The following is a 25,069-nucleotide window of genomic DNA, read 5'->3' on the forward strand; positions in this document are numbered from 1 at the left end:
GAACTGCAGGGGAGGGGATGCCGACGGGCAATGGGGGTTTGGGGAGAAGAGGAGAGCCTGGAAGTGTTGCTGGGGTGGAAGGGGAGATGAAGAAAAGGGGACAAGAGAAAAATTATCCAGAGTCAGCAGAAAACTGAGCGAAAACGAGGCCAAGGAGTATAGACGGGAGATGCACAGAGATTAATGGAAATTAAAGGACGTGAGAGGCATGGGGTTTATTCCAAGAACCTCAGGGAGTGAAGGGGAAAGGAATGGGCTGTGTGCGCCACACCCACTCCATGTTATTCCCACAACCTGTGAGATGGGCGTCGTGACTCCCAATTCACACACTCGGAAGCCAAAACTCAGGCAGTTCAAGTAGCAACAGTCAATGGCATGATTCCAACCCACGGGTCTCCATAGGTCTGTTGATCACCGAAGGCCGGGACCTCCCCAAGTATCCCACTGAGGTTTAGCAGGTCGTCTGGTAGCTGAGGAAAATTAGACTTTGGTGGCTGGGGAGTGCGGGGCAAACGGAACTGAGGCCGGCCAGTACCCAGCAGGATGACTGGGCTGCTTGTCACATCCGGGGCATGTTTCGACTGCTCCGCGCCTGTGCTGATTCAGTGTCCAAGTGCTTTTTAAGATGACCCCTAAGTCACTGAAAACTATCCCCTAAAGCAACTGCGGGATGGAGAGAGGCAGGACGGAAGCCCTCAGGTTGCAGTGAACGCTGTTGGCTGGAGGTACTTTGACCTGCTGGTTCATACAGGGTCACTCGCCACCAGGGACTCAAACCGCAAGATGGTTTGGAAGGGGGTGCACAGTTAACCCTGAGGGATGGGGCAGCCCATGGCCTGTGTCTCTGCAGTTACTTAGCACAACCAGTTCACCAGCATCACACACCATGGGCTCCCCTCCCACAAGGACTCGGTGGATGACAAGACCTGGATTTGAATGTGTTGGAATAAATGCGCTCTTGCTTCGGTATTTGCAACATCCCTATTCTTACTCCATGTACTCAGGTGAAGACATCCAGTCCTCCTGGGTGAGGGCTCCTGGCCACTGGCGAACTCAGGTCCTTATTGGCCGCATTGGCTATGGCTGTACTTGCTGGCTTTCCTGAGCAATGTGTGTCCAGCCCTGGTCCTGGGCTTGGGCCTTGGGACCAGGCTCCTTCCCCACTGACCGCAAAAGAGGACCTCTGACTCTTGAGGTCACACATGGAATGGGGTGGACTAGGAAGTTCTGACCGCTGACCAGAGCAGAGCCTATAGGAGGCCTGGAGAGACCTGGGCCATTCCCACTGGTTGAAGTTCCCAGAATATTTTTTTTTAATGGTTTGTGTTAAATGTTTACATGGAACCAAAGAACAGCTTTAACACAAAAATGCAATAAAAACATTATTGTTTAATTACTGGAGTTACAGAAAATGCTAATTCCTGGTACGACAATGTTGCTCAATTGTAAGGAGGGATGACAGACGTCTTTTAGTCCTGGTGGTGTATTTCTGTGTCTGCATCAAATTTTCACTTGGAAATAAACTCAGAGTCTAATCTGTGGCCTTTCTGGAGTGTGAGGCCTGGGCCTGATGGTCCCCTAGCCCCACACCCTGCCCACCGCCCCCCTTCAGGCCCTTCTTTCCCTGGGGGGAAGTGGAAAGGAGAGGCACGGAGAGGAGGAGACACCTGTGGGCGGTGTCTCTGCAGGTTGGGGGGAATGGGCGCGTCTGTGTAAGAGCCCGTGTGTGGGTATGCGGGCCTGGGTGTGAGCAGGTGTGAAGTGGATACTTGCAAGTGGACAATGACAGTCAGCCCCATGCCTTCCCTGACCTCCCCACACGTCAGGGGCCGGAGGCTGGGCTCTGTCAGAAAGACACATCCGGCCGTAAATCCTGTCTGCCTGGTGTCCTGGGGCCTGCACAACCCTTCCAGCCTCTGCTCCCTCTACATCCCTGCTCAGACGCCCAGCTCCAGCCAGATATACTCAAGGCCACCCACTGTTCTCAGCCCTCAGGTGACTGCCGTGGCCGCCCCGCCCCCAGCTCTGCAGCCCAAGTCCACCTTCCATGAAGGCCCAGCTCTAGTGCTGCCCACACACACCCCTTAGCCCCACTCTTGATGCTCCCATTCTGAACTTCTTGGCTCTAAGGGACATTACAGTGCTTTTGTCTCCTGGTTGCCATTGGCCTGGTGTGGGGTCCTACTGACCTCTTATCTTGAGCCTTCTGGGGCACCGAGTCCTCTGGGGACAAGGCCCAAGGGCCTCTGGCCTCAGTCACTCCCTGGCGGGCTGATGTGGGTTGTGGCTCAGGACAAAGTGATTAGGATGGATGTGCTGGGACAGAACTTGCAAGGAGATCCTGAGAAATGCCCTCTGCCTTCCATTTCACTGTGTTCTTTCCACCAGACCCTCCAAAGCTTGTCCAGCCCCAGCCAGAGAATGAAATCCAACAGTCCCATCCTCTGGACACTCTGTTACGCGGCCAATCAGCCCTAATGACTAATGACTAATGACTGCCACAGTCAGTGCTGCATTTGTAGTGTGTCCTGAAGCATTCTCATTTTTACCCTCTCAGGGTGACGATCACGGATATGAAGTGGCAGTCCCACAGGGCCGCTTGGTGTCATGTTCTGCTCTTGCCATCTCGAAATTCATAACAAATTTTAAACAAGGGATCCACATTTTCGTTCTGTGCCTGGCCCCGCGAACGATGCAGCTGGTTCTAGATGCTTGTGTGGGGGCGGCATCTTGGTTTCCCGAGTTCCAGGGACACTCTGGAGGCTGCTTCAGGCCCAGACACTGACAAGATCCTGTAGAACAGGGTGTTGGAGCCTGGCTGCTGAGAGCTTCGCTGGAGTCTGAGTGAAAGGACCAGCCCGGCCCCTCCTCCCTGGCCCACGCCGAGGGGGCCCAGGGGCTTCTCTGGTCTGTGATCAAAGGCAGCAACACTGTTTGGCTCTCAAAGGCTGGTCCATTCCATCTATATGTCAGCTCCCATGGGAGCAGCCTGATACAAAGGGGGTCCTACTTTTCCCAGATGCTCCTTAAAGAGGAAGCCAGAGACTATACACTAGACAGGCAGCACTGGTGGCACACAGATGGCTTCTGTGAGACCAGACTGAAGAAACCTTTTGGAACTTCTTTCCTTTTCAAATCAGATCATCTAACTCAGGTAGAAATCTCACACCATTGTCTCAGCTTCCCTGACACCTCTCACTAGGACGAGCACCCCTCCCCGAGGGAACCCTTTTCATCAGCAGACGACTCCGGTCCTCAGAAAGATGTCCCTGGGCCTGCAGCAAAGAGCTGCTCCTCTGCGGCTCTCTCCCGTGAGCTTCTGTTCTGGATGAGGGGTCCCTTCCTCCCAGAGAGCCTGACACCCGAGCTGTCTTGATGGGGGCTAAGGAGCTGGACAGTGAATATGTGAGCTTCGTGGCCCTCTCAGGACCCCAGTATCACACTTGCATTCGGGAGGCCATTTGGGGCCGCACCTCCACTGCTTTCCAGGTCATCCACATCAGTGCCCAACTGTCCTTCCTTCGCCTGGACCATGTTCCTACTGGGCAGTGCTTGGCCGACTTCTTCCTCTGGCTCAGTGACCATCGCCCTGATTTGCCTGGGATGGTCCTGGTTAACATGTGTTGTCCATGTATAATTGAAATTAGGGCCTCTGTTTGGATGACAGGTTATATGGTGTCCATAGTCAGGGACAGCTCAGGGGCCGATAGCAGAGGACAGTTGGGAACAGCAGAGTGGCTGGAAGAGCACCAGGTGTGGGGTTGCCTGGCCTGGGCTCAGGTCCTGACCAGGTCACTCACTGGTTCATGGTCACATCAATGGTCACTGAGTCTTGAGGTCCTTGCTTATCACCCCCAAAGTGATATGCAAATGCTTCCCGGGTACTTTGGAAAAGTTCATGTATGTTCTTGTTTCTCTTTCTGAGTAATATTTGGAAAAACGTTAGAGCTACACTATTACCTTTTATTACACTCTTTCACTCTGAATCTTCATTTCTTTCCTCATTATCTTTTTTTATTTCCCTCCTCTTCGTTTTTTCCCATTCTCTCCCAGTATCTTCGGCCTTCCTACCTGTACCTGGGTTGGAAGCAAGAGTCACCTCTGCCTACATGTGCCCTCTCCATGCACATGCACCAGAGGTCCTCCATGTGCTGGACACCCAAACCTGAAATGTAGCCAGACATCTGGGAACTGCAAAGACAACTCTCTACTTCCTTGATTTGCCTGGACCCAGGGGTCTCATGGAGAAAATCTTGATGCCTCTTAATTATTGGGGTTCATACATATACAGACGTGTCTGATAAACCTGGAGAAAGAAATGCAAGAAGAACGGCTAAGTCATGGGGGAAAAGTGAGGTCAGCATCTGAAGCGCAGGCCCTGCTCACCAGCAATGTACCGATGACCCCAGACACAGGGTGAGGCCACCCCAGGCAACACAACTGGACAGAGAGGACTACAGGTACACCAGGCCAAAGAGCACCATTGAGAGGGAAAGCTGGAAGAACTATAGTATGAGGGGTGCTAGCTCCCTGGTCTTCCAGAAAAGAGCTGGCACAAGAAAAGGGAGACTTCTTAGTGCCTGGAGAGAGAGAAAGAGAAGGAGGGGAGAGAGAGAGAGAAAGAGAGAGAGAGAGGAGTGAACAGGAGAGAGCAGGAGACGGCCCTCCTGGAGGGTAGATGCTCAAGGGACATCAAAGGTTGAGGACAGCTGAGCCCAGTGGCCTGAGCAGAGCCCCAGGCCTTCCAGGGTCTGCCCCATGACCTGTTCCAAGGCCTCCTGGTGGACCTGCTCTTAGATTTCCAAGGTTGTGTTCCATTCACCATTCCCACCACTCCCATCTTATCCGCCTTATTCTGTGGATTCCCATGGGATGGGGGGAGATGTTCTGGGTTCAGGCTTCACATCAGCATCCAGCAGACTATCTTCCCTGGAGTCACAGAGACATGGCATTGCTGGGGTTACTAAAGCCATAGGGGATCTAGGCCCTACTCGTGTCCCCAACCCCACCTCTCACCACAAGTCCATGCCTGGGGTTTCGACACAGAGAGAGGAACCAAAGCCCAGGTAAGGGAGGATGGCAATGTCCTCCCTTCCTTCGGCCAATCCACTGCTCCTCAGCTCTGTGATCTTGGGCATGTTCTGTAACCTCCCCAAGCCCCAGCTTCCTCACCCATAAAATAGGAGGAAGGATGGTTTAGGAGAAATCACTTTAGAAGCAGGATGTGAACAAGACCTGTGAATGAAGGCATCACCCGTGAACAAATACTTACTGCACGAGACCTTGCAGACTTGGGGCAGCAGGAAACCTACTTGACCCTTGTTTACTATTCTTATGGTTTTACATCTCTGGTAAAAATGACTGCTTAGGCATAAATTCTCTCCAGATTTAATTTAAAATAAATCTCAGGGCTTCCCTGGTGGCGCAGTGATTGAGAGTCTGCCTGCCTATGCAGGGGACACGGGTTCGTGCCCCGGTCCGGGAAGATCCCACGTGCCGTGGAGCGACTGGGCCCGTGAGCCATGGCCGCTGAGCCTGCGCGTCCGGAGCCTGTGCTCCGCAACGGGAGAGGCCACAACAGTGAGAGGCCCGCATACCGCAAAAAAAAATAAAATAAAATGAAATGAAATAAAAAATAAATCTCATTTATTTGTAAAAAGCATGCGTTCCCAGAACCTCTTTAGGCCCTGCACGCCTGTGCTTTGTCTTTAGGCTGGTTCTGGCCACAACTTTCATTGTCTGTAAACTTGAATTTCTGTCCTCACTGCACAGAATATGTTTGATGCAGGGAAGAGTCAAGACAGCCACGCGCTTCATAGAGGTTTACCCCCTGCAGAGAAAGCATGTGGGTGATGTTCCCACTGCCCTTAGGACCTTGGTCACTACTCAGAGCGCCAGACACACCTCAGAACTGATCCCAGTTCAAAGCACCACCCCCGCCCCGCCCCGCCCGGCTCATTGTCTGGCACACAGCGGCTCCTGGAGGTGCCAGTGGGAGCTGCACCCACAGTTACCCTAGGTCTCTTCTGCATCAGACAAATGATGTTACCTGGGGGCTCCTGAACACTTCTTATGTGAGTGATTAACAGCTGGAATGATCTTTATTCTGGGACTTCAGTTATTGTTTTCCTTTCGTGGCACAAAACTGTAAACATGCTTTGTTGGGAAGTGGGAATAAGGAATAAACAGAACCAGCCCTTCCTTGCCCTTACTTCTTAGCTCTTCAAATAATTAAAATAATATCGATTCTACATGAACTGTCCCATAAAATAGAAAAACTTAAGGAATAGGAAGAGAAAAAATCCTTTCCAACTCATTTTATGAGGTCAGAACTACCTTGAAAGCAAAGCCAAAAGAAAAGACTACATATGGATATCCCTCATGAGCATGCAAAAATCCTCAAAAAAACCCAGAAAATTGAATCCAACAACATATAATAGGATAATACATAATGACCAAGAGAAATTTATCCCACAAATGAGACTGGTTAAATATTAGAAAACCAATCAATGTAATCAATCATATTAACAAACTAAAGAGGAAAAAACATGATCATCTCAAAAGATGCATTTACAATATTTAACATCTGTTCATGATTTTCTTTTTAACTCTTAAATACTAGGAATATAAGAGAATTTTCTTAAACTGATAAAGAGCATCTATCAAAAAAAACAAAAAACAAATATACAGTTAACATCACACTGATGATGAAAGACTGAATTATTTCCCCCTAAGATCAGGATCAAGACCCCAGAGGTCCTAAGGAGTGCAGTAAGGCAAGGATAAGAAATGAAGTCTGTAGATGGGAGAGAAAGAAATACAATATGAATACCCCTCTAGAAAACTCTAAGGAATCTATTAAAAACATAGTGGATGAATAAATGAGTTTAACAAGGTTGCAGGATATAAGATTAATATACAATGAATAACTAGAAATTAAAATTGTAAGAAAAACATATCATTTACAATAGCACCTGAAAATAATGAGAAATACTTAAGTATAAAACTAACAAAATACTGAATGGGAGAAAATATTTGCAAATGAAGCAACTGACAAAGGATTAATCTCCAAAATTTATAAGCAGCTCATGCAGCTCAATATCAAAAAAACAAACAACCCAATCCAAAAATGGGCAGAAGACCTAAATAGACATTTCTCCAAAGAAGATATACAGATTGCCAACAAACACATGAAAGAATGCTCAACATCATTAATCATCAGAGAAATGCAAATCAAAACTACAATGAGATATCATCTCACACCAGTCAGAATGGCCATCATCAAAAAATCTACAAATAATAAATGCTAGAGAGGGTGTGGAGCAAAGGGAACCCTCTTGCACTGCTGGTGGGAATGTAAATTGATACAGCCACTATGGAGAACAGTATGGAGATTCCTTAAAAAACTAAAAATAGAGCTACCATATGACCCAGCAATCCCACTACTGGGCATATACCCTGAGAAAAACATAATTCAAAAACAGTCATGTACCACAATGTTCATTGCAGCTCTGTTTACAATAGCCAGGACATGGAAGCAACCTAAGTGTCCATTGACAGATGAATGGATAAAGATGTGGCACATGTATACAATGGAATATTACTCAGCCATAAAAAGAAATGAAATTGAGTTATTTGTAGTGAGATGGATGGACTTAGAGTCTGTCATACAGAGTGAAGTAAGTCAGAAAGAGAAAAACAAATACCGTATGCTCACACATATAGATGGAATCTAAAAAAAGCAAAAAACAAAATGGTCATGAAGAACCTAGGGGCAGGATGGGAATAAAGATGCAGACCTACTAGAGAATGGACTTGAGGACACGGGGAAGGGGAACGGTAAGCTGGGACTAAGTGAGAGAGTGGCATGGACATATGTACACTACCAAATGTAGAATAGATATCTAGTGGGAAGCAGCCGCATAGCACAGGGTGATCAGCTCGGTGCTTTGTGACCACCTAGAGGGGTAGGATAGGGAGGGTGGGAGGGAGGGAGACACAAGAGGGAAGAGATATGGGGATATATGTATATGTATAGCTGATTCACTTGGTTATAAAGCAGAAACTAGCACACCATTGTAAAGCAATTATACTCCAATAAAGATGTTCAAAAAAATTAAAAACAAATAAATAAATAAAAGTTAGGTTATTTGTCTTTTTATTGTTGAGTTGTAAGTGTTCTTTATATGTTCTAGATACTAGACCCTTATCAGATAAATGATTTTCAAATATTTTCTCCCATTCTGTAGTTAAATACCAGTGTCTTTTAATAAATAAAAATACTTTTGAGAACAAAAACAATAAAAATAAAACTAACAAAATATTTACATAATTTATATACTGAAACCATACAACACTGATAAATCAATGAAGACATAAATAAATGGAGTTATACCATTTTCAAAGATTGGAAGACTCAGTATTGTTAAGATGTCAATTGTCCCCTAACTGATCTATAGCTTCAATTCAATCCAAATCAATTGTCTGATTCTAAAATCAATTATTGGTATCTGAAATGTACATGGCTTTAGATAAATCCATATAAATCCAAAGGAACTAGAATAACCAAAATAATTTTGATGAAGAATAACAAAGTTCAGGGGATTACACTACATGATTTCAAGACATACTATAAACTACAGTAACCAAAACAGTGTGGTATTGGTGAAAAAACAGACAGAATACAGCAGAACAGAGAGTAGAGAAATAGACCCACTCAATTAATGTGGTTAATCACTTTTTGACCTAATGCCAAGGCAATTCAATGGGACAGGAAAGTTTTTTCAACAACTAGTGTTGGCAACTGGATATTGACATGGAAAAAGAAAATCTTGACCCCTCCCTCATACAATGAAATAAATATACACATACACAAAAATTAACTCAAAATGGATTATAAATGTAAAAACTAAAACTATGGAATTCTAGAACAAAATATTAAAGAAAAGCTTGGTGACCTTGGAATAGGCAAAGATTTCTTAGATATAGCCCAAGAATATGAATCATAAAAGAAAAAAATGATAAATTGGAATTCATCAAGAACTTTTAATCTTCAAAAGACACTGTTAAGGACATGAAAAGACAAGCCACAGATTGCGAAAAAATATTTGCAATACATACATCAGGCAAATGACTCATATCTAAAATGTACAAATAATTCTTACTTGATCAATAGTAAGACAAAAAACAGCCTCCTCTCCCTACCCCCTACAAATGGGAAAAAGGTTTAAACAGACATTTTACTACAGAATATATACAAATGGTCAATAAATATACAAACAGATGCTCAACACAATTAGTCATCAAGGAAGTCCCAATTAAAATCACAATGAGAAGGTACTATATACCCATTATAATAGTCAAAATTTAAAAGTCTAACCATGCATACAAATTGTTGGCATTAATGTGGGGGAATTGAAAGTCTCATATGTTGCTGGTAGAAATTTCAAGTTTGGAAAACATTTAGATTGTTTCTTAAAATGTTAAACATGCATTCTTGTCCTAGTGAAAATAAAAACATACATCCACGCAGAAACTTATACTCAAATATTCACAGCAGCTGTATTTGTAATAGTTACACTCTGGAAGCAAACTGTAGTTCTATCAACATGTGAGTGGATAATAAATCGTGGTATATCTATACAATAGAATACTACTCAGCAATAAAATAAGTGACCCAATGGTACACTCAGCAGCATATCTGTTTGTCAGTGTTTGCCTGGAGATGGAGACGCAAGGGGATGGATAACAAAGGGGCATGAGGAAAATTTGAGGATGAGGGCAAGATACATTACCTTGCTGTGGTGATAGTTTCATGGGTGTATACACATGTCAAAACTCACCAAATTGTACATTTCAAAGATGGGCAGTTTATTGTATGTCAATCGTACATAAATAAAGTTGTAAAAATATAAAAAGAAAAAATAGACATTTATTATATAATTGTAAAGTTACTAAAAATATAATAAAGAAAAAATAAATAAACAAGTGTCCAACCATTTGATTCAGCAAGCCCAGGTTTGGAAAGTTTTCTACAGAAGCAAGAAGCACTAGTCCTAAGAACATGTATTTGAGAACACTTATCACAGTATTGTTTATAGAAGCAAAAACAGGAACAACTTAAAATATCTTTTGCTAGGGAAACAGATCAGTAAATTGTCAAGGACAATTATGCAGCCATTAAAAGAACAAACTTTATGCTTCAACTTGGAAGGTTGTTTCTGCTGTATGCTTAAGTGAGTAAAACAACATGCAAATTATCCTGTGTGCTATTATGAGGTGACACTAGGTAGATGGACGGATAGATGAGCATCATAGATGGGCAGATCCATGGATGGACGGACAGACAGATCTCCTACATATGTGCTTCCACATATGAACACAGAGAAAAGTGAAGTGAGGACAGCTACACGTTAAACTGTTATTATTGGCTGGATTAGAAAGGCTTTGGGAGAAGATTGTTCATACGTTTATGAATTATTTAACTTGCAAATATGAGTATGTTTTCTTTTTATTTTTAGAAAAGTAAAAAGAAAAAGGATTAAAATAAAGTCAAGATTCAACTTGCTTTGAAATACATCCCCAAAATATGTTGGCTTGAGGGTTAGAGAGGGGACCAGAGAGACAGAGGTGAGAGAAAGGAAGGGTAATAAAATGTCAATGGTAGAATCGAGGTGAATAGGTCATGGATATTTGCTATGCCACTTGAAAATGACCATAATGAACACTGAGGGGAAAACTAACATAAAACAATAGATAGGTAGGTATGTAGATAGATAGATAGGAAGATGAATGGATAAATAACCAGACAGACAAGGCCTCTGGCCACTGCAAAAAGGGAATCCGTAATGTAGCAGGAGATTAGCTTTTTCTGGGATTGCCCAGGCTCCAGGTGTGCTCCATTTGACTCCCAGTAGCACACCATCTGTGCCACTGTCCCCCTTTTAATCTCCCTGGAGTGTGCTCTGGAGTGAACACTGTGTCAGGACCTTTCTCAGGTGTACAGACTCCAGATACACAGAAGCCCATGGAAGGTTTGGGTCTTCAGAAGCACTTGGTACCCCCAGGGTCCCTAAGACAACCCCTGCCTCTTGGGTTATCTCTCCCCAACCCCACGGGGGAGCTCTGATCACAGGCTGTCTGCCACTCATCAGCTGCTACTGTGACCTCGGCTTCTTCATCATACCTACTGACACTGTCACAACAATACTGTGAGGCTCTCCTCCTTATCCTGTTTCCCTTTTGAGGAAGCCAAGGCACAGAGCAGTCATGTCACTTAATCTGGGCCTGTACTTTAGAAAGCAGTAGGGTTTGGGGACGGCTCCTGAGCCCGTGCTCTTAACACCTCTGCCCACATGGCTGCTTGTACAAGTGAGGGGGAGGCAGGGGCTTTGACTGCATCCCAACTCCAAACTCAGCCCCCAAGATCACAATGGGACTCTCTGTAGCCCCTGGGCTGACAGCTGGCCGAGGCTGCGTGGAAGCTCCTCCTGGCTCCCGCAATGGGACTTGCCCAGAACGTGCTCACCTTAGACAGCTGCCACCTGCTTATGCCCCCCTCATCTGGGGGCCAGGACACCCCTTCCTCCTGGAGAGCTTGGGGAACTCTGGGGACAGAATCTCCTCCCACTGGCCTCAGGCCACACCCACAGGAGGACACATCATCTCCCCTTGCAGGCACTAACCTGGGCACCTCAGGGACTTGCAACAGACCCCAGGCCTGCTTCTATGTCCCCCCTGAGGCTCTGGGCCATCCACAGAAATCAAGCCCCACACCAGCTCCAGGCATCGCATCCTGAGGCTGCATTTTAATGAGTCCAGGGCAAACACTTTCCCCAGAGAGATACTTATTCCTGCTCATCTTCATCTGCACCTTTCCTGGTCCAGAGGCTTTGCCTGGGCTCAAGCGATGATGGAGAAGTGCCCTCAGAGGATGAGACTGGCATGTTCCGAGTTGTGATTCCCCGAGCGGCGGTGGAGCAGAGGGCTCAGCCTTCCCAGTGGGGACTAAGGAGGCCTTATTATTATAATAAATCAGTCTCACTTGATTGGCTGCAAACGGTGGAGTGATGTGACCATATGTCACTTGGGCATTAAACAAATCCTAATGAGCTAAGAATATGTTTGTTTTAGCTAATTGACCTCTTTGGCCTTCATCAACCACTTGGTAAACATCCTCAGATAATGATTTCCAGAGAGTGGATTGTGGCTCTCTAGCATGCTGAGAAGGTCCCCCGGCCCCAAGACCACCTCCTCCGGCTGCCGGCTGAGGCACACGTGCGCGCCTGCCTGTGGCCACCCGGTCCCAGGAGGGTGCACTGGCGGTAACGGGGCGAAGGGAAAAGAGTGCAGCCAGGCGGCTCTCCCAGCGCTCGTCCCTGGCTATGTGACCACACTCTGAGCCATAGCTGTCTCATCTGTTAAGTGAGGGCAATGCCCACTCCCAGAGGGATGGGGAGACAAAGCAGGGGTTCTAGGGTCTAGGCTCCGTGGTAGGTATTCTTGGAAATCTGTGCCAAATCAGTCAGCAGCTGGACCCACGTCACTTCTATGTGAAGGAGCAGGCGTCCAGCAGTTCTCTGGGGACTGGTGATCTGGAAACCTGTGGGGTCTGGACCACAGGCACCTAAGTCCTCCAACTCAGTTCTCCTTGCAAGCAGCGGGCCAGGGGCCGAGCCCTCAACCAGCGAGGGTCTTCTTTAGCCAGGATACTGGATGCTTGTTAGATCTCAGCGCTAACTTCATCTGCCCTGGAATCACCAATCCCGTTCATCATGCCCCACAATGCAGTTCAGACATTTCACTCCTGTCATCTGAAAGCTGTCGGGGGGAACCACTTCGGTTCCCTGGATGCATTAGCAAGACAGGGGAGTAAACTTCAAGCCGTGAAGTAGATGGAGCCTCAGACTCAACCTCGGCGCCGTCTAAGTGACGGTGACCCCACAGGCTTCTTCTGGCTGCCCTCACATCCCCCCACCTAGGATGGTGGGCTTCCGTTAGCTACTGAACTCTGTTTCTTCAGCTACAAAACAGAGCAACTATCTGACACGGAGAACTTATCAGTAATTGAGTGCTTCCTTCTTCCCTGATGCTGTCAAGTGCCTTGCCCATATTTTGTCACTTAATCTACACAATAAGTAAGACACTTTCCTAAGGCCACAGAGTAAAGTGTGGCAACACCAGGCCCCCAAGTTCTCCCTAATTCCAGAGGGGTGTGTCGCCCAGTGCAGTGGGGAAATGCTATTTACTTGCAGGTTAACAACTCTGCTTTGCAAGGTGGAGACTGTCAGCCTGTAAGGCATGGAACACAGTGCGTGGCACGTGGCAGGAACTCAAACGGTAGTTATTCACGTTAGTCTACCAGAGGTGGCGCAGCAAGATGAGACCCCACATACCTTCTGAGTCAAACCACTTCCGCCACTTCTCCCCAGTCCCCAGGGCTGATGCGCTTGAATTAGACAGGATTAAAGGCTTACCGGAGCTGGAAGCTGTACCCCAACTCCCGTGTTTAGCCCCAGACCTTCTGTCCGCTGGCTGAGAAGGACGCGGGAGAAAGGCAGCCGCGCAGGGCAGTGCTGTTGCCTGGCGCACGGTGTCGAGAGAGCTTTTGTGCAGGAGCCAGCCCTCCCCCTGGATCCCCATGTCAAGAAAATGGGCCCTGCTCCTGCCCATGCTGCTCTGCAGCCTGGCTGGCCCTACACACTTATTCCAGCCGAGCCTGGTGCTGGACATGGCCAAGGTCCTCCTGGATAACTACTGCTTCCCAGAGAACCTGATGGGGATGCAGGAAGCCATCGAGCAGGCCATCAAGAGTCGTGAGATCCTGGCCATCTCCGACCCTCAGACGCTGGCCCATGTGCTGACAGCTGGCGTGCAGAGCTCCCTGAACGACCCTCGCCTGGTCATCTCCTACGAGCCCAGCACCCTCGAGGCTCCCCGGCAAGCCCCAGCACTCATGAACCTCACGCTAGAGGAACTCATTGCGGGGCTGCAGAACGGCTTCCGCCATGAGGTTCTGGAAGGCAATGTGGGCTACCTGCGGGTGGACGACATCCCGGGCCAGGAGGTGATGAGCGAGCTGAGGAGCTTCCTGGCGGCCAACGTCTGGAGGAAGCTCATGGGCACCTCTGCCTTGGTGCTGGACCTCCGCCACTGCACTGGGGGCCACATTTCCGGCATCCCCTATGTCATCTCCTACCTGCACCCAGGGAACACAGTCCTGCATGTGGATACCATCTACGATCGCCCCTCTAATACGACCACTGAGATCTGGACCCTCCCCGAAGTCCTAGGAGACAACTACGGTGCCGATAAGGATGTGGTGGTCCTCACCAGTGGTCGCACGGGGGGTGTGGCTGAGGACATCGCTTATATCCTCAAACAAATGCGCAGGGCCATCGTGGTGGGCGAGCGGACTGTGGGGGGGGCCTTGGACCTCCAGAAGCTGAGGATAGGCGAGTCTGACTTCTTTCTCACGGTGCCCGTGTCCAGGTCCCTGGGGCCCCTGGGCAAGGGCAGCCAGACTTGGGAGGGCAGCGGGGTGCTGCCTTGTGTGGGGACACCGGCCGAGCAGGCCCTGGAGAAGGCCCTGGCCATCCTCACGCTGCGCCGCGCCCTGCCGGGGGTCATCCAGCGCCTGCAGGAGGCCCTGCGGGAATACTACACGCTGGTGGACCGCGTGCCCGCCCTGCTGCACCACCTGGCCAACATGGACCTGTCCTCGGTGGTCTCCGAGGAGGATCTGGTCACTAAGCTCAACACCGGCCTGCAGGCCGTGTCCGAGGACCCCAGGCTCCTGGTGCAGGTGGTCAGGTCCAAAGAAACCTCTTCTGGGCCCGAGGACGAAGCTGAAGACCCCCCGGAGATGGTCTCAGAAGTGCCCGAGGACGAGGCTGCCCGGCGGGCCCTGGTGGACTCCGTGTTCCAGGTGTCCGTGCTGCCGGGGAACGTGGGCTACCTGCGCTTTGACAGGTTTGCTGACGCCTCAGTGCTGGGAGTGCTGGCCCCGTACATCTTGCGCCAGGTGTGGGAGCCCCTGCAGGACACGGAGCACCTCATCATGGACCTGCGGCAGAACCCTGGGGGGCCGTCCTCCGCCGTGCCCCTGCTGCTCTCCTATTTCCAGGGACCCGACGCCGGCCCCGTGCGTCTCTTCACCACCTACGACCGGCGCACCAATGTCACGCAGGAGCACTTCAGCCAGACCGAGCTGCTGGGCCAGCCATACGGCACCCAGCGCGGGGTGTACCTGCTCACCAGCCACCGTACCGCCACCGCAGCCGAGGAGCTGGCCTTCTTCATGCAGTCGCTGGGCTGGGCCACGCTGGTGGGCGAGATCACGGCGGGCAGCCTGCTGCACACGCACACGGTGCCCCTGCTGGAGACGCCTGAGGGCGGCCTGGCGCTCACAGTGCCCGTGCTCACCTTCATCGACAACCATGGCGAGTGCTGGCTGGGGGGCGGCGTGGTCCCCGATGCCATCGTACTGGCTGAGGAAGCCCTGGACAGAGCCCAGGAGGTGCTGGAGTTCCACCGAAGCCTGGGGGAGCTGGTGGAGGGCACGGGGCACCTGCTGGAGGCCCACTATGCTCGGCCAGAGGTCGTGGGGCAGACAGGCGCAGTGTTACAAGCCAAGCTGGCCCAGGGGGCCTACCGCACAGCAGTGGACCTTGAGTCGCTGGCCTCCCAGCTCACGGCAGACCTGCAGGAGATGTCTGGAGACCACCGTCTGCTGGTGTTCCACAGCCCCGGCGAGATGGTGGCTGAGGAAGTGCCCCTACCACCTCCCATCGTCCCCTCCCCAGAGGAGCTCTCCTACCTCATCGAGGCCCTGTTCAAGACAGAGGTGCTGCCGGGCCGGCTGGGCTACCTGCGTTTCGACGCCATGGCTGAGCTGGAGACGGTGAAGGCCATTGGGCCGCAGCTGGTACAGCTGGTGTGGCAGAAGCTGGTAGACACGCCCGCGCTGGTGGTCGACCTGCGCTACAACCCTGGCAGCTACTCCACGGCCGTGCCGCTGCTCTGCTCCTACTTCTTCGAGGCAGAGCCCCGCCAGCACCTCTACTCCGTCTTTGACAGGGCCATGTCGAGGGTCACAGAGGTGTGGACCCTGCCCCAGGTGGCAGGCCAGCGCTACGGCTCCCACAAGGACCTCTACATCCTGGTGAGCCACACCAGCGGGTCGGCGGCTGAGGCTTTCGCCCACACCATGCAGGACCTGCAGCGCGCCACCATCATCGGGGAGCCCACGGCTGGAGGGGCGCTCTCCGTGGGCATCTACCAGGTGGGCAGCAGCCCCTTATACGCCTCCATGCCCACGCAGATGGCCCTGAGTGCCAGCACCGGTGAGGCCTGGGACCTGGCTGGGGTGGAGCCAGACATCACCGTGCCCATGAGCGTGGCCCTCTCCACAGCCCAGGACATAGTGGCCCTGCGTGCCAAGGTGCCCACAGTGCTGCAGACAGCTGGGAAGCTCGTGGCAGATAACTACGCCTCCCCCGAGCTGGGAGCCAAGATGGCATCCAAACTGAGCCGTCTGCAGAGCCGCTATGCCAGGGTGACCTCAGAAGCTGCCCTGGCCGAGATGCTGGAGGCTGACCTGCAGGTGCTGTCCGGGGACCCACACCTGAAGACAGCCCATATCCCTGAGGATGCCAAGGACCGCATTCCTGGGATTGTACCCATGCAGGTGAGTTACAAGGGAGACTTGGTCCAGCACAGTCCCAGGAGAGAGTCAACCAACTGTCCGCACATCCAGGGCTCTGTGCAGGATGCAAAGCAACGGCTTCCAGACGTGTTTTCATGTTAAATTTTTCACCGGTCACGTCTTTTCCTCTCTCTCACCCTGTCCTCCAGTCCCTCATATGCCCACGAGGTCCCTAAGCACCTCAGTAGAACATCGGTACCCACAGGAGCTCAGTTTGAAAAGTGCTAGTATAGCAGGAGCTTCACTCTTGGTTGGGTCGAATGCAAGGGTTTGGAGGGCTTCTCGTTGTCAGTGTTGGAGAAAGAGGTTGGTAAGTCACATGGGTCCCCGTGATTTCCTGTTCTGGAAATGTGGGGCATGTGTGTACCCACATCACCTGCCTGCCTCAGGGGTTTGCAGTTTGTGTGAATGAGTCAGGGGGATGGAGACAGGGAATCGGCACAGGTCCTGGCATCACAGTTGCCTTGGATCTGGAGCATGGAGCCTGGGGACAGGTCCAGGAGCGTCCACGCACAGCCCGAACAACCCCTGCAGTGAGGCTGCCTTGGTTAGGCACCGACTGCCTTCTCCTCCCCTCCCGCAATGCCAAGTACTGTCTCCCAAAGGAGTTGTGCCGGGTGGGCGTGCACCATGATACAAGGGCCAACTGAATGGGAAATTCTGGGACAGGCTGTGTGGTCAAGATATTTGAAGCCAGCACTGCAGGTCTGGGGAACACTGAAAAGGTAAATCAAGGCTGAGGAGTTTTGCTGCAGGGTAGATGAGGGAAAAGTTCTCCCGATCAAGGGCCAAAGCACACCGCAGGACTCACCAAGCACTCCCATCAGCAAAGAGCTGGATCTAAAGCACCTTTACAACACCTGTCCATGGCGTTTATCATCTATGATTTAACTGCATAGTCACAACAAGTAGGCAGGGAAGCATTTGTCCTGGTTCCCTCGAAGCCAGGACCTGAGACAGGGGCTTAGGTGCGGTCCGTTGATGTGGGAGGTGGTCACTGAAGCAGCAGTGAGGGTGCGGGGAAAGTGGGACAGGAAGTGTGGGCGCATCATGGAGCCTGTTGCCTCTGAAGACTGCAACAGCACCCTGACAAGTGCGAGGAATGCCTCTGCAGACGTGACCCCGCGGCTCCCGCTCTCTGTTAGCTGAAGGTCCCCCTGGGGACATGAACGCTCTCAGATTCTGGGGCAGCTTGGAGAAGGTCCTGAAGTAGAGAGTAAAAAACAAGGGTATGCTAGAGGCAAAGCCCTGTCAGCCGGGGTCAAGCTGTGGCTGGAATCAGAGGAGGGCTGAGGGCACCAAAAGCATCTACTGCCGAATTGTTATCCCATTTTACAAAAAGAGGAACTGAGGCCCAGAGGGGTACAGAGGAGAGCGGCCCATGGCCAAAGGGCTTGTGACTGAGGTCAGCACAAGGCCTGGAGGCCGGGTGTCCTAGTCAGCAGGGGTGTTCCTGGTTTGCAGTCACCTGGTGTGGATTCATATTCTGGCTCTTCCACTTACTGGCTGTGTGCCCTTGGGCAAGTTACTTAATCACTCTGTGCTTCAATTTTTTTCAGTAAAAAGATGGGGATAATAGTGTCTTCTCTACAGTAACTGCTACAACATGCTCAGCACAGGGCCAGATCCCTGGTAAAGACTCAAGGGCCCAGTAGTTCATGTCTTCAGATGATGATGTCTTTAGACGATGAGCTCAGAGACAAAAAGTGTCTGGGGAGCTCAGGGGAGCTCAGGGGAGACCGTGCCTGGGCCTTTCAGCTCTGACGCCAGGGTGAGAGGTTGGCACCCATGAGCATTCCCTGTAAGGAGGCTGTTGACCACTCATTGGGGTTCATATCCCAGGCCCACTACCCATGTAACCTCCTGGATACCATCAGGAAAGGCCCTGGCACCTACAACCTCCTTAGAAAATGTTAGCTCCCTTCCCGTGGGCTCAATATATCTCATGATATAAAGGACCTCCGTGACACCCACTTTCAAATCTGACCTTTCACTGTATCTGGCAGAAGTGACAGTGGGTGGATGCTGGGCATGGTTTGGCAGGAGAACAGGGAAACATGGCTATGGGAGAGTTTGACCTGGACTTTCTTCTTTAGCGGAGCTAATTGTCCATTTAAGTACTATGGTCAATAATGAAATAAAGATACTCAGAACCTTAAAAAAAAAAAAAAAATTGAGCTTTCAAATCTCTCCTCTCCTGACACGGAGCCAACCTCCCACTCTTTCAGATCCCTTCCCCTGAAGTCTTTGAAGACCTGATCAAGTTTTCCTTCCACACTAATGTGCTTGAGGGCAACGTTGGCTACTTGAGGTTTGATATGTTTGGGGACTGTGAGCTGCTCACCCAGGTCTCCGAGCTGCTGGTGGAGCATGTCTGGAAGAAGATTGTACACACGGACGCCCTGATTGTCGACATGAGGTCAGTGGGCGGGGCTCAGCAGTTCCCAGCGAGGCTGGGGCAGCTGCTGGAAGACAGTCAAAGCCATGAGTCTAGTAGGGATGAAAGGACCTTGGGACGCCGGGAAGAACCCAAGTGGAATAGCCCGCCTGGCTCTCAGGGCTCTGGCCAGCTATTCTGGGGTTCTGGTTTAATTAGCCAGGTGGGGCCCCACCACTGTTGGTTTTTTTAAGCTCAGGTGACCAAGGCTGAGAACCACTGAGCTAATCCAGTGGTCTCCAAACTTACCTAGTCACAGGATTCAGTGAGGAGAGAGGGGAAGGGTGACCTTGAACACACTGATTCCAGGACCCCTCCCTGCTGAATCCAGAGCCCCAGGAGTGAGGTCCAGTGATCTGTATATTTAACATCCAGGTGACTCTGATGGTCAGCCGTGTTTGCCACAGCTAGGCTTCCACCTGTGCTTGTGTCTCACATCTCACGAAATCAGCCCAGGACAACCCTGGTCGTGAGAATCATAAAGCCAGTGGCCCAGAGAGAATTTGCAATTTAGCCACTATTGTTGCAAAAAGAACTCTTTACACTACAAAATGATTGTTGGGGGGATGCTTTCAGCTAGACCTCTCATCTGCTTCTGTGAAGGCATGCCTCATACAGGTTGGGTTTCCTTCCGAGAGCTGGGGAAGGGGACTTGGGAGGGTAATGGGTAGAAGAATGTCCTTCAGTAACCAGACCTCTTGTCACTCCCGGGGCCATCAGCAGACGTGCCCTGGGCACCTTCCATGGGCACTGGGAAGGGGGGAGCCAGCTCCCCTGGGAATTGGACACTTTACCCCCGCCCTGCCCCCCATCCCCAGCTGCTGGATTGACTGAGAGAGAGCTCTGGCTTCTGGCCTGCAAAACTCTTGTGATTCTTAGTCGTCACTAGGTGGCACCGGATCCCAGAGGCGGACTCTCCTCCCTGGAAGATGAACCACCTCCCAGGGCTTGGCTTTGGGTATACACAGAACTTGAGCCTGGGGACTCCTGTGGCACCTCTGATGACTTTATTCTTCAAACGCTCTATTGACCATCCAAATGGCCCTCATGCTAAGTCCCTTTCTGCTTAACTGTGTCATCCACATTTTTCTAAAGAGGAGACCCAGCCCATAGGGGTGCTTTGCTTAAAGATCCTTCCAAGCCAAGGTTTGGAGGTTCAGATGCCGAAGTCATGGGCCCTGAACCCATCCTCGACCATCAACTGGAAGAGACTCCTAATACACTGCCAGCCCAGGATTCCTCGTTTCACAAATAAGGAGACAGGGGCCCAGCGAGGTCACACAGCAGGACAAATCCAAATAGCCTGGAATGATCACAGCATCCCTCACCCCCAATGCAGTTCCACAACTCTGAACACTCCACCACACTAAGAGCCGTGTTAGGACACCTCAACTAAGATACCTAGTGGGTTTTGTGAAATTATCAAGCATGAAACTAGGGAAGACAGTGCTCTCAAAATGTGCAGGCAGCATGGGTGCATGGGAGCAGTCCACGGTCAGTAAGCTGGGGAAATTTATCAACAAGTTCCAGACTGCAGGACTTAGGGCCTTTAATATAACATATACAATATGTATCACATAATGTATTAATGTGTGAACAGAATGGGTGGGTAAGTTATGCAGTATTTTCTAAATGAATTTGACCACAAAGTCTCTGGTTCTCAAGAATCTTGTACTCTGGGAAATGCCAACCAAAGAATTCTGTAGGAGGAAGAAAGGACACCAGATTGAGGCTGCCTGGAATTAGAACCCTCCACAGGGCAAGGATTAGGGCACCCAGAGGGGCACCGAGGGCTTCCCTGTGGGCTCCGCCCCTCAGTGGGCAACATTTCCCTTCCCTCAGGTTCAACATCGGTGGTCCCACCTCCTCCATCTCCGCCATATGCTCCTACTTTTTCGATGAAGGCCCACCTATTCTGCTGGACAAAATCTACAACCGGCCCAACGACTCTGTCAGCGAGCTCTGGACCCACGCACAGCTCGAAGGTGGGTACAGAAGCCTTTCCTTCCTATTATCATTCTAGAAGCTTCTGGGAAATCAAGGAAAGACAGTTTGGGTTCGGGTAAAAGTAACTGTAGCTAGAATATAAAGCCCCCGTCCTATGCCATGTACTCTGTACATAAGACCTTTAATCCCTGCAAAACATGTACCATTATACCTATTTTCTAGATGAGAAAAATGAGTCCCAGCTAGGTCAAATAGCTTGTCTAAGGTCACTCAGCTAATAAGTGATAGCTCCCAAACTCAAACACTGGTTTGTCTAAAAGCAAAATGCCTGCCATTCCTGCCACAGCAGCCATCAGCCTGCAAGACAAACGTAAAGCTAGAAGGGTCCTCGGGCCATCGCCAAATCCCACAGCGTTTCCAGGGGTTTTCCATCTCACCTGAACTCTCAGCAGTTTCCCAGCACACCTACCTAAAGGAAGTTCATAACTCTGATGGGGCTTCTGTTAACTGCCCTGGGCCCAGAGCAGTGGCCAGAGGAAGCAGTACAGGCCCCGCGCTTTACAGAGCCACGGCTCTCCAGCCACAGCCCAGGTGGATAGCCTTGCTCCATCTCCCTTGCCTAGCTTGCAAAACCAAGGAACCTGTGTATCCATCTGAAAAGAGGAGGCTGGGAAACCAATGGGGGGTGTGCCTCCTGCGATCAGAAAAGCACCCTGCAATTTTCATTTGCATACTTCCTTATCACACAAGCATTTGGAGGGAATCTTCCAAGATATACATTCAATAATATTGCAAAATGTAAATAAAACAGGACCAGATGAATTCTCAATTCAAATAGACATTCAAGACCAGTCGTTAAAAACAGATCTGCAGATCATGGGGTCTTGGAATTGCGATGTCCAGTACGGAAGCCACATGCCACACATGGATTGAGAGGCATAAAGTGTTCAGTGCCCACCAGATTTTGAAGACTTTTTATGAGAAAAAAGGATGTAAAATATCTCAATAATTTTACTGATGACATTTTGAGAGGAAGAAATTTTGGATTTATTGAGTTAGATAAAACAGTATTAAAATTCATTTTATCAATTTTGTTTAACTTGTTTAATGTGGCTTCTAGAAAACTTGAAATGACGTATGTGGCTTGCATTCGGGCTCATGATGCTTTTCTATTGGACATCACTGTCCTAGAGGGCTGTCGTCATTAAGTCACAAACTTGGCTCTTCTGAGGGTCCAAAGTGAAGAGAGTCTGGTCAGGTTAGCCCTTTTCTCGTGTAAGTCAGTCCAGCCTCCTCCCATCACTGGTGATAAAATCTCTCAAGCACTGGCATGCTCAGGATACAGCACACATCCTTATCCCCATTTTGCAGATGCAGAAACGGGGGCTCAGAAAAGTGGGGTGACTTGCCTGTGGACACAAGGACACAGAACTAAATCCCTGGCCCTCCTCTCTGGAGTCTAAGTAGTATGGAGAAGGCAGGTGCCCAGGGTGGGGACTTGACTCCCTGTTTTGAAGGGCCTTATATCCTGCAGGTGAACGCTACGGCTCCAGGAAGAGTATGGTCATTCTGACCAGCAGTTTGACAGCTGGCGCCGCAGAGGAATTTACCTACATCTTGAAGAGGCTGGGCCGGGCACTGGTCATCGGGGAAGTGACCAGTGGGGGCTGCCAGCTGCCGCAAACCTACCACGTGGATGACACCGACCTGTACATCACCATCCCCACTGCCCGCTCGGTGGGGGCTGCAGACGGCAGCTCCTGGGAAGGGGTGGGCGTGGTGCCTGACGTGGCTGTCCCTGCAGAGGCAGCCCTCGCCAGAGCCAAGGAGATGCTCCAGCACACTCTGCTAAGGGCGAGGCGGAGCCCACGCCTGCAGGGCCGCCGCAAGGGCCACCGTAGTCAGAGCCAGAAAAGGCCGGGACCTCCGGGACACGTCCAAGGGGCACCCAGGCATGAGGTCCTGACTGAGGCCCCCAAAGGGCAGCAAAGGGGCCTGCTGCCCTCTGGTTAGGCTTGAGAATCAGAGGTACCCTTGGAGCTCATATACCTGGTCTCTTCCCAATTGCCAACATCCTCTCTGTTGGAACACCTTAGGACAGGAAGCTCACCCCCTTCAAAGTCAACCCCCTCCTGGGAAGTGAAGTCCATATCTATCTCCACCGACGCTTCTTAATCACCAACCCCTGGTCCTCATGCTGTCAACTAGAGCGTCTCTGTCCAATAACGTCATAACGTGAGCCACGGAGGCCAGGCACGTGTGTCACTTTACATTTTTAAGGAAAGTATAGAGAAGCAGGTGAAATTAATTTTATAGTATACTTCATTTAACCCACTATATTCACAGTAGTATCATTTCAATGCATATTCAATATAAAAATTGTTATGAATGAGTTGCTTTTGCACCAAGTCTTTGAGATCCGGTGTGTGTCCCGCGCTTACAGTACATCTCCATTGGCACATGTCACGTGTCTAGCACACAGCAACCACGCTGCAGCTGGTGGCTCCCACGTGGGACAGTGCAGGCCCAGAGGTCAGGAGCCCTACTCCCCCGCTACACTGTCCCCATTCTGTCCTCCCTGCACCTGCATCTTCCCCAGTAGTGTACCTCTCCCACTCTGCCCCGGGATCATTTCTGTCCCCGCCATGCTGTGTAGTCCTCAGGGGTGGAAACCGTCCTACTCATCCTCGTCTCCTACTGCCCAGCACTTGGCATGGCACCTGACACAGGCAGTGGATACACAGTAAACACACATGCTTATGAAGCTGCAAAACTATGTTTTCCTCCAAGTGGCAGCCCTCAGACACATGGAGACAAGTTCAGTTTCACTTAGAACCCTCTCCTCCCTGCCCTGAACCCTCCCAATCCAATTCTACACAGCAAGTCTATCTTTCCTTCACGTTCCTTCCATGACCTTGTTCTCCTGCTTCTGCCAGGGACCCAAAAGTGAGCTCTGGTGCCACGCAGAATCCCGCCATGCAGCGTTGCTACCAGAGGGGAGAGTGGCCCTGCGTGGTGGCCTGGGGACCTGCCCGGCTCATCCAAGTGCAGCCTGTCACTGTGCCAGCTCTGGCGACCAAGCTGACTCCTAACAGGGTGAGCAGTTTGAGACAGGCAGAGCCCAAGACCTCCCCCAGTTTTGGGCCAGCCCTGGGAGGAGACCTGGAGCCCAGGGGTAACCTGGGGGAAAGAGAGGTCCCGGTTTGTGCCCTGGGCCCATGCAACTCTGCTCTGCTAGAGTCACAGGGACCCAAAAATGAGAGACCTCTGAGGCTCTGCCCAAAGTCATGGTGGGGCGAGGCCAGGAGGACAGGGAGATCCCAGAGCACAATCCCTGCTCCCAGAGCTCCAGGCTCCAGGACTGCCGGGGTGAGGATGAGGTTCTGGTCCTGTCTGGCCCGGCCCTCTGGTGAGTCCAGGCTGCAGCTGCCACAGGCGACTCCCCAGGGCACCAGGCATGGCCTGGACTTCATCAGCCCCCTCCCTAGACCTCAGAGATCTGGGGAATCTGGGCCACCACCATCCCTAGGGGTTTCTCCACTAGAACACCTCAAAACAACCCTGTCTAAACTGGAAAGCCCTGATGGAAAGCAAGATTTCTCTCCAGCTCCTTTTCCTCCTGCTAAATTCAAGTAAGATTCATGGCATGATCGTATTTTAGTAGTTATCATACATACTGTGATCTCACAGTTTTCTTCATTAAACCTACTGCTACCCAGGCAAATGTGTGATCACATTATATGCTTACACTCTAGGACTCTCTCTCCTCCCTCTTTCTCTCTCTCTCACATACACCCACAAAGAGATACATACATATATATACATGCATATATATGTATGTGTGTGTGTATATATATAAAATATATAATATATATTATATATATTTTATATATATATATATATAATATATATATACACACACACAGCTATGAGATGATTACCTAAATCAAACAATGGTTTCTTCTAGATGGTAGCATTTG

General features: G+C 50.3%; 1 protein-coding gene across 1 annotated transcript; it reads left to right on the plus strand.

The window, feature by feature from the left end:
- Positions 1-3,375: 3,375 nt before the first annotated feature.
- Positions 3,376-23,102, plus strand: RBP3 (retinol binding protein 3; the record flags this gene model as incomplete). Its single annotated transcript, XM_082855176.1, has 5 exons — positions 3,376-3,577; positions 13,542-16,687; positions 18,934-19,124; positions 20,985-21,127; positions 22,624-23,102. 5 exons carry the CDS (start codon positions 3,376-3,378, stop codon positions 23,100-23,102), a joined length of 4,161 nt encoding a protein of 1,386 aa, XP_082711302.1.
- Positions 23,103-25,069: the final 1,967 nt, after the last annotated feature.

This window comes from Leucopleurus acutus, assembly GCF_964270905.1.
Source record: "Leucopleurus acutus genome assembly, chromosome: 14".
In the NCBI taxonomy this organism is placed as follows: domain Eukaryota; kingdom Metazoa; phylum Chordata; class Mammalia; order Artiodactyla; family Delphinidae; genus Leucopleurus; species Leucopleurus acutus.